This window comes from Spea bombifrons, chromosome 1 (genome assembly GCF_027358695.1).
Source record: "Spea bombifrons isolate aSpeBom1 chromosome 1, aSpeBom1.2.pri, whole genome shotgun sequence".
Classification (NCBI taxonomy): Eukaryota; Metazoa; Chordata; class Amphibia; order Anura; family Pelobatidae; genus Spea; species Spea bombifrons.
In genome coordinates, this window is record NC_071087.1 from 160,273,560 (window position 1) to 160,283,873 (window position 10,314).

Sequence of the window (10,314 nt, forward strand, 5' to 3'; positions counted from 1 at the left end):
TGGGTTATAAGGACGGGATTAGTTATACGGCCGGAGAGTATATAATATATAATATGAGGAATATACAGGATATAACGGGTTATAAGGACGGGATTAGTTATACGGCTGGAGAGTATATAATATATAATATGAGGAATATACAGGGATATAACGGGTTATAAGGATGGGATTAGTTATATGGCCGGAGAGTATATAATATATAATATGAGGGATATATAACGGATTGAGCTTTGATGATCTTGTGTCTTTTTTTCAACCAAAGATACGATATTACTACTATGTATGTTTGTGCATATTTGATATGTTTTGACCAAGTTATGGTACTACTGTTCCTACCAGAAAAAGACCACAGCAAAGCTTGCTTAACATTCATTTTATATCCAACCTCCTTTTTCTTTTATTCCACATACACCGCATGCTTTGATGTGCACATATCACGGTTTGAATCCTTTACGGCTCTCTACGTGATCCACCGGCTTCACTGTTCTCTTTGTCGGTAGTTTTCGTACGTGGACTCTTGGGCACGTCTGGTGTGAAGAAAAACAACACAAAAGAGAGAGAACATTATTATTATTACGGGTTTAGTGATGCAACAAAAAGGAACGGGCTTCGAGCGTCGGGCACATACTGGAAAATCAACATAGGTTGAAACTAGTCAAATTTTATTTTTTAAAGAAAATTCTAATTATGTTTTAAGTATTTTCTGATTATTTCCAGGGTACTTACAGTTTCTAACAGAAAAATCCAATGATAACATATACGTAGGGTCCATAGGGATGGATTTCCCACTACTAGGCTTGTGTATATAGCACCATATGTTTAGTGGAGGGTCTTACTGGTAGCCCAACCCATTCCAGCTTATTTTACCTGCATTCCTCCTACTTTCCTACCTATTTTATTCCCATTCTCCAACAGTCCCCTTCTCAAGCTGGTCTGTCCTCCAGCTCCTGCTTCCATTCCTACCTGGGACCTTTCTGGGTTTGACCCGGAGTCTCTGAGGGAAGCCCTGCCTGCTTCCCTGGGTCTCTGGATCGTTTTTCTGGTTCTCCAGGCAACGCCCACTACCTGCCCACTTAAGGCTGGCCAGCGATAGCCCCACCCAATGCATAGCCGGCCCCAGCAGAGCTCTGGGTAGCCTGCCCTGGAGAGTTCCCGGGTAATCTCCAAATTACCCCCGCTTTGGCGTTCAAATGGTGGTGGGAAAATATATAAGATGAGGAAAGAGGTAGGGTGAAAGCGAAGAGAGGGTAAAAAGAAAAAAAAGGAGGATAAAAAGACAGGTTTAAGGGGAATTAAGTGTTAGTTGACTGGCTACTTACGGTGACGATACGGCTAATGACTTCATGCTACCTGTTGGGGGGGGGGAATGAAAAGATGTCTGAATATAATTTATATGCTGGGCATTAAAAAAAAAATCACAAAAATACTTATTTTTTTATTTTTTACAATCAGGCGCAGATAATATCCATAACTGTTATTTCCACTTTATTATTATTATTATTTATTGTTTTATATAGCGCCATCAGATTCCGCAGCGCTACATTTCATTTAAGAAAACAAAAATTTGACCGGTATATTGGAATTATGATTAACCCCGTACGCCCCTACAAACGACTGTTTACCATTATACCCTTAGACGACTTTATTAAAATATTAAATAAAAAAAATAATAAAATATTAATATTAGCTTTGCCATGAAACACTCACCTTTGCTGTAAAAGGCCAATACACACAGCAACGCGAACACCACCAATAACTTGACTCCAAGGGCTGTCCAGACTACTGCGAGCACCACGCGGCTACCGCCTCCCGCGCGGAATTTAAAGAAATACACGGAGCCCTCGGCTTTGCCGTGGGCATTGGTAGCCGAACACGTGTATTTCCCGTCGTGGTTGAGATAATGAAGTTCTGTTGCCACGTGATGCCTTAGAATCTCCTTAGTAACGGCCGCGTCTTGGTGGCTGTTAACCGGGTCGGTCCAGTGTAAAGATGGAGCCGGCTCTCCCTCGGCCACGCACACCGCGTGGTAGCCACGGAAGTGGTCAAACCCCACTGTGATATTGAGGATCCTTGGGGGAGCTTCAAAGCACAAAAATAAAGTAGGCCTCATAAGTTATTGTGTTAGTTTCATGAAAGGTGAGAAATGAGATACTGCGGTTGGATTTCTTGATGGTTTTATACCTGTGATACCCTCATACCCCGAGCTCCTACAAAAGAGGGGCATCAGGGGAGGAAAAAAGGGAGACATAGGATTGGGTCCTAAAAGTGGGGCTGACACCTTTTGAGGAATGTGCCAAAGCGGACTCCATCAAACGGTTTATTGGCTACAAGGAAAGGAAATGAATTAGAGATGTCTTAATAAACTTAGGGCCACAGAGGCCCTGGAAACCAGACCTGCGCTTTCTGCCTACTCCCCAACACTTTTAAATCTCGCCCCCTCTCTCAGTTCCCTACCTCATTCAACCACACACACTCATGCTAACACCGCACACGTTCTAATAGCATACACTCCCGTATGGTAACACCATATCATCTCACAAATGCTAACACAACACACTAATATACACACTCTACCTCCATACAGTAACACACATCCACACACACTGACTCTATGACCATACACACATACATACATACACACACGCATCCACTCTAACACCATGCACTTACACATACATACAAACATACACGATCACTCTAGGCCCTCTCATCATTTATGTAGCTCACACACTTTTCCTTCCCCGGCCCTCCAATTCCCTCTAACCTCTTACCTAACGTGAGTTTCCTGACCCCGCTGGACTCCCCGGTCACCAGGCCCATGCTTCCCTGGCACCCTCCTTACCCCCCCCCCTGCAGGTATGAGCATAAGCCACTGCATGGTGGGTACCATTTTGTCTATGTCCATTGAGCATCTTGGGAGTATTGGTTCCACCGCAGCTGGAGAGCTTCCTTCTAGGTGCAGCTTTTCTACAATTTTTAGTTAATAAGAACATCTTTGGGGATGGCCGTATTCAAAAAGACTTTATTGCTATGGTTACCTTTACCTGATAATTGGAGTCTTGTTCCAGATTTCGCTTCGTACTTGTCATGGCGACCGTTGGACAACTCAACTCTACAATAGTACCTGTTGTTGTCAGCCCAAGTCAGGTTCTCGATGCTAATGGAAATGTCATTGTGACGGGGGTCCCCCAGCAACTTGAACTTGTTCATGTAGTTGATGGTTGGTTTACAGGGTTCGTGGCTGGCGTTACTCACGCACTTGAAGACCACCGTGCCGTCGTAAGGTTGTTTGATTCTCCAGATGACGGTCATGGCACCATCGTGGGTCTTGTGGGGATGAGTGAACACACAAGGCAAAGCCGCTGTCTTGCCAATCTCTCCAGTGACCTCCTTAGATACATGAAAGCTCCACGAGTTTCCATTAACTGCTAGAAGAAAAATGCTCATGAACGCAAAAGTATAAAGGTTACTTTAAGGTCTAAAGTGTTAAAAGTATCTGATAGGGCTGTACAGCCTCCCAGCAGATGTGGTAGATGTTAATACAGCGAGGGATTTTAAACATGCATGGGGTAGGCATACGGCTCCTGAATCTAAGACGAGACCAACGACTGATTAAGGTTGGAGTCTTTACAGCAGGAAAGACGAGGGCCGGATGGGGCCGATCTGCCAGCACAGTCTATGGATATCTAAGCACTGCACCACCCTTTTATTTTAAATGTGATTTATTATTATTATTATTATTTATTTAATATAGTATAAACTGTCCTTTATACATAAGTCTTAATTGACTCATCATTCTAAAATATTGTCTGATTTTGCTCTTCAATAAAACCGCATCAGATGTAATATGACCCAAAAACTGAAAGACATCATTTTTTTTATAACAAACTTTATGTTAAAGGGTTATATTTGTGCTTTAATTGCACTAAATTTGGGAAGTCACGCGTACCTAATTTCCTCTTTACATGATTCTACTCCATCGCTCCTATCCCTTGTTATAATCTTCTTACTTTTTTTTTAGTCTCTTATAGCCTCTTAACCGTGAATCGTCTGCGTCCCGTACCCCAGACACCACGGATCGTAGATTAACGTCTTGCTCAACCAGCTTAGGGGGTCCCTCAACTGTAGATCTAGGATTCCCAACAGAGCGCTAGAAACTCTCTAATCCCCGCTAGAGACGAGAAATCCAGACGTACGAGGACCCGAGAATTGATTAAGGTCTCTTATTGTAACTTTTCTCTTTCCTTGAAATAAACTTCCCTCCTGTACTTTGTTAAATCCCTTTATGTATTTAAATGTCTCCCCCCCCACTTCTCTCCTTAATATTCATATATTATCCAAAATTAAATTGCAGGATTAAAACCATAAACTCACCGTTTTGAAGGGTATAGGTAAAGACGGCAAATAGAAGACCCAATCTAGTCATTTTTAATACGGTAAATAAATAAGCAAGTAAATGAAGACCCACAGCTTCGCTCCACACTGGAAAGGGGAAGTGTGAGGAACACGTTAAAATGACTCAAACATTTTAATTAAAGCGATGGATACTTTTTTTCCAGTTATTCATTGTTTTTTTTTTGGTTTTTTTGAGGAAGACGCTGTTAAAGGGGTCACACGCGTTCTTTAAAATGTTTAAAAAACAAAACAAAAAAATACTTACCTTTTGGAGAAGCTGCAGCCCCAGCAGCCAATCAGTGGCAAGAAAAAGTTCTCCTATTGAAGTGCATGCCAGCGCTGGAGCAGACTAGTAAGTGTATCAGGTGGCATCAGCCAAACACCTCTCGCCCCAAGCCAAATAGTGGGTGGTTGGGCAAAGGGGGGGGGAATATGGGGCGACTCTGCAGAATCTATGAATTTGCAATGGGGACCTCATGGAAATTTAAAGGGGCCACTCACACTCATACCATGAGTGTGTATGATGGCTGGAGCGTCACTTACAAAATAATCGAATTACTGAATTGTTTATCCGCTACGTTGTTAGTTACTAGGTAGTTACTAGGTAGTTACTAGGTAGTTACTAGGTAGTTACACGGAGGACGATACATTTTAATAATGTTCCATTTTGGTTTTTTTTTTTTATACATTTTAGAATAATCAGAAGTTGATTTCTCAATTGCGTAATTAATTGGGAACGGGTAAAAAGAAAAGGAATGCCAGACACCGGTCCGTTTTGTAAAAATCTGTTGTAAATCCGCCATGTGTTATTTGTCTTTTGTTGACATAACAAAGATGTCCGAGGAGCAGCCGATGAGAACAGATACGATCTTTAAAACACAGCCTTCCAACATCTTGCATGCTGCGGTCACGACCTGAGTTTATCGGATTTGTACCCTCTAAGATGCCGCTGGCCGCCTGTCTGATATCTCTACAGTCAAAAAAAACCATTATGCAGGGATCAGGAATTGTGATGTCACAGGTGCCCCCCCAACTAAAAGACATTAATAAAAAAAAAAAGAAAATGAAGAAACAAGAACACTTTTTTAAATTTAAATGCATTTATTTTTATACAAAAAAGGGCTCTATCACCCTCAGCCAAATGATCGGAAGGCTGGCATACTTGCGGTATGCAGACTTTTCCTCCGCCGATATTTTTGGCACGATGAATGTAATTTAACCCCTTCTTAAGAGCGCCTAAACTGCATTATGACCTACATGGTCTGCATGTCCAATCTACATGTATGTAGAACCACATCTACTGGATACATGTAATTAAAGGGTAAGGGGGGGCAAAGAAATATTTTGTTTCTGTAACATTTACTGGCTTGGATTTCTTGTGGAAAAATTTGAAAAAACTGCACTTTTTGTGCGTGTTTCTATCACTTTATCTTGGATGAATGGCTTGCCCCAAACTAGGTATCTCTAAAAAAAAAAAAATATAATGGTTTACTTATGTGCGCAGAAAGGGTTAAACGTTAACCTGACCTGACCTGTATTTTTCATTTAATATTTGGGTCCATTTTGGAAGAATGATGCTTTTTTAATTTTTAATTTATCTCATTTAACTCCTCCCCCAGCTGCCTTTACTGAAAACAGGAGGCATACCTCAGTACACTTCCTGCACATGCTCAGTAACACTCCCATTCTGAACATGTATGTTAGCTGCACACGGATAGAACTCACGCAGCTGGCTGTAGCTTTGTGCCTACATCCTGAGCTCAGTAGAGGGAGCCAGGAGAGGGAGGCGTTTAATGACACAGAAGTCTCTTTTTCTAACTCCAATAACTAAACAATACATTCTCCAAATTCCATGCGGTAATATGCATTAAAGTCCAAGCAGGCATTAAAAATTCATGCAATAACTGAACAAAGTCATGCACTACACATCAGCAGCTATACCCCAACCAATCGCTACCAAAACACGGGCACAAAAGATACTTACGCTTAAAAATATAAACGCATTCCTCTTGGAATATTTTTTAATAAGCACTTTGTTCAATATTTTATTTTAATTTATTCAGAGGGTGCTAGATAAGTGGATCAGCCTCCCAGCAGAGATGGTAGATGTTAAAATAATATGAGGATTTAAATGCATAGGATAGGCATATGGCAGACTAGATGGAGCCGAATGGGTCTGATGTGTCACCAAATTCTATGGGTATTTAGGCTCTGCACTGGCCTTTTTATTGTATATCTGCTTATTATTATTATTATTATTATTGTTATTATAATTATTTCGTTATTTATTTATAAAGCGCCAACGTACGCTGTTCAATAGGTAAACAGGACCTATGCATCACATAACAAACGGTGAGGAGGGCCCTGCTCAATGAGCTTACAATCTACACTGTATGACCAAGCGTATGTGGACGCCCCTAATTATTGCGTTTAGGTGCAGCAGTTGTATGAAATAAAGCACATAGGCAGCCAACCCCATAGGCAGACACCAGCAATATAATCAACAGCAGCGCAGGCACTGTGTGTCAGGAGCTTCATGAAATGGGTTACCATGGCTGAAGATCACTGTGCACAATACCAAGCGTTGGCGGGAGTCGTGTAAAGCCACCGCCACTGGGCTCTGGTGCAGGGCAAATGTGTTCTCTGGAGTGATGGATTACACTTCACTATCTGGAAGGTTTGTTGGATGTTCCCCAGCGCACAGAGCCAGCTCCATAAAGACATGCTTGGATGAGTTTGGTGTTAGGTGTTAGTAATTGGAACATGTTTAAGCGGTTGGGTTATTGGAGAAGACCTCTACGTCTTACTCTGTAGAGGTTGGTCCATTGAAAAAAGGCATCAGGAATCGAGCTGTAATAATGCAAATAGCAATATATCCAATGTCCACAAGATGGCGCAGCAGAGTAACGGAAGTGACCCAAAAGCAACCAAAACGCCATCACCCAATGATGCGCAGGGCGGCCAATGGCAGCGGCACAAAGTGGTTACGATAGATCATAATCCTGCCCTGACCCTAATAAATGGTAATATTTTATTCTATTATATTGTGGCGCTTTGGTAAAAAGATGGTGCAGAGTCTCTATGACTGAGGAAGAGGGATGGTGATAAACCTCCTTTATCCATGTTCGGTGGGGCAGCTGAACCGGAGTGGTTGCAGCTGGTTGTCAGGGCCGGTTAGAATCAGACTTTTTGGTTGATTACGTTGTTTATCTGGGACAAATGTGGTGCAATATGTTCATATTATAGTATTCTATTTGATGTTATCTGCTACCTTTTGTTTTAAGTCAATAAATGCTGGGGCCACTTTTTTTTTCACAATGAACACCAGTCATGGCATCTTTCTTTTCTCTTTGGGTTAATGGTCCAGCTGCACCCTATGGGCCCAGGGACAGGCCAAGGTCAGGAGACCAGGAGGCATACAAGCAGACAGGGAGATGATACACCAGCGGGATCAGGCAAGCGAGATCAGGTTAGAGTCACGAGTATCGGGAGCAGCACAACCAGGACACAGAGTGAAGTCAGAGCTGCCAAAATCAATAACCCAGGACAAGACGAGAACTTCAGGGACAGAGGAACTTAGTTTTAGAGGAACGCTGGATCAGAACCCAAAGGAACCCAATGATCCGGCAGGAAGCAGAGATGGTAGGAGCACAGACATCTACAGAAACGTTTCCAGGGGTGCATATGTTTATCTCCATCCAAGGGGTGGGATGTAGGCATACTAGAGGGGCATTGTCAATTACAAAGGGGAAAAAGTGCCCCCTTTTTGCCCCCTTACAGTGGACACCTATGAGTTGGAGGGTAAACTCTCCTAATACAAATGAGAATAATAATAATAATAATAAAAGAAGCAGTTTGTACCGGGAAAATATTCCGAAACAGCCCCATTTACTCCGCTGGCTCAGGATAAAGTTGGGTAGAATAGAATCTGCTCCTGACTTTTACCCTATGCATTTTACTAGCCTTATGGCTACCATCTTCCACAAGAAATCGCCAATTTAATAACATAACGGGCCCTTTAGGGGCAAAACAAATCAGAGGAAGGGGCGTGCAGGTGCTCTAGGCAAGTATCTGAATGTCCCAAAAGGGTTCTGGGGTAACACGATGATACTAAACATATTTTTGGTTCCCGAAATAAAATCAATACACAGTTTATCTCATGCCGTGTCCCGCGTCACCATGGGCATCCGCACCGTTGAGTTGGCCACTAGAGGCTCTACTAAGGAAGGTGGTCAAGATCAAGGGCTTATTCACTAAGCTGCGAGTTTGCAGGAGATCAACGTACAGGGCCAAACATGGTCCTCCTGGAAGATGGGCCGAGCACAATGCATCAGTAAGTAATTGAGATGTCACCTCCCTCGTTGCATTTGTCTGAACATCACACATATATATTTGAAAAAATTAAAATTTGTGATTAAATTAGTCATTAAAAATCCGGTAATCATCGAAAGTGCAGGTCAAGTTGTGGAAAATTACCGGAGATCGGGGATTTTTTTTTCTTGTTTTTTGTTTTTTTTTTAGTTCCTGTTTAAAGACCCTCCTTATCAGATAACCAGAAAGAATAACAGTTTCACGGAACAAGATATACAAGTTCCTAGATCGCTGATGTTGTGTTTTGCAAATAATAAACCCGGAATAAATAAAAATATAAAAATAATGAAACAAAATATATATATTATTTTTCACTATTGAAAAAGGTCGTGTACTAAAAAAGTATGAAAGAAGCAAAATCCTGAGTGGAGATGAAAGATCCTCTCTATGTGTACTGGCCTGTAGTGATGGGAGTAACTCTTCTGGGGGGGAAACTAAATAATTATGGAAGAAAATTATGGGAAAAAGTAAATAATTTTCTTTAAAACCCTTAACCACTTGGTTGTACATACATGTAGATTGTATGTTTACCCCACGCAGGTGACAGTACACAGCATCACAGGATTTGCACACATAACAAGGGGTTAACCCCATAATTGTGCTTAAACCCCCCCAAAATATAGGTAGAAAATACACATTTCCACAAGTCTGCCAATCTTTTTGCAACTCCAGTGAACCTTTTTTTGAAGGCTACGATCCTTTGTCGCCGTTCTTGCTGGGGGTGATGGGAGTTGTAGTGTACAAGAGCTCCTCGGCCTATTTTTTTTCCTATGTTTAAATCTAAAAAAAAAAATGGATTTCTTATATCATTTAATTAATTTCATCTTTTCTTTTTATTTATACATTTTTTTCAAAATGAGGAATGGGGGTTTAAAGGTTGTGCGGGGGCATCTATGACATCACAACGTCACCAAGACCGCCCACCCATCATTTACAGTCGTACTGCCCACAGGGGACCATCCACTGGCATTAGCGGACAGCCCACCGGCGTCGACGGGACCCTCTACCCGCATCCCAAAAATGGAGGGCATGGGGTAGTCTGGATGTTCCCAGATATGAGCATCAAGGCCCATTTTAGATCAAATAGGTTCCCAGTCAAGACTACTCCCTAGTGCCCCTTTTTTCTTTTAGTTTTTATGTTTTTGATCGCACCATATATTCAGTAGAATATGAAAACTTCATCACTTGTGGATTATACGGCACAACAAATCACGGCTACCAACAGCCCGCTGTTCCCTTTCTTATAAATCATCCACTGCATACATAAAACTCGTAAATACTTTTTGTAATTATCGTTTGATAAAGATTTATAATTCAATTATCAGTTATAGAGGGAAAAAAACCTTCTGTAAGATAATACCTCACACCTGTTATTGGCGGCGGCGGCGCTGTACAATTTCATGTCCGTATAAATCCCCCGTTTTTATGTTTCTGTTTACTATATCAAGATGTTTTCCACCTCTAATCCGATTCGCCGGCCGCAAGGCCCGCGCACGTTCGCAAAGAAGCAGTGTATTGTTGGGGGGGCTCTCTAGGACAGACCTCCAA

At 41.8% G+C, this 10,314-nt stretch overlaps 1 protein-coding gene across 1 annotated transcript; it reads right to left on the reverse strand.

Annotated features, from left to right (window-relative positions):
- Positions 1–381: 381 nt before the first annotated feature.
- SIGLEC15 (sialic acid binding Ig like lectin 15) lies at positions 382–3,447 on the reverse strand. Its single transcript, XM_053454680.1, has 4 exons — positions 3,045–3,447; positions 1,708–2,079; positions 1,320–1,350; positions 382–527 (listed from the first exon to the last, which is right to left on the reverse strand). Exons 1-4 carry the CDS (start codon positions 3,445–3,447, stop codon positions 479–481), a joined length of 855 nt encoding a protein of 284 aa, XP_053310655.1. The 3' UTR covers positions 382–478.
- Positions 3,448–10,314: the final 6,867 nt, after the last annotated feature.

Bases quoted from the DNA above. Each gene is read 5' to 3' on its own strand.
- SIGLEC15 (XM_053454680.1), bottom strand. From the start codon at position 3,447: ATGAGCATTTTTCTTCTAGCAGTTAATGGAAACTCGTGGAGCTTTCAT. The intron at 1,351-1,707 runs GTGAGTGTTTCA...CCCCCCCAACAG, and splicing joins ATTGGCCTTTTACAGCAAAG to GTAGCATGAAGTCATTAGCC. The intron at 528-1,319 runs GTAAGTAGCCAG...TCTTCACACCAG, and splicing joins TCATTAGCCGTATCGTCACC to ACGTGCCCAAGAGTCCACGT.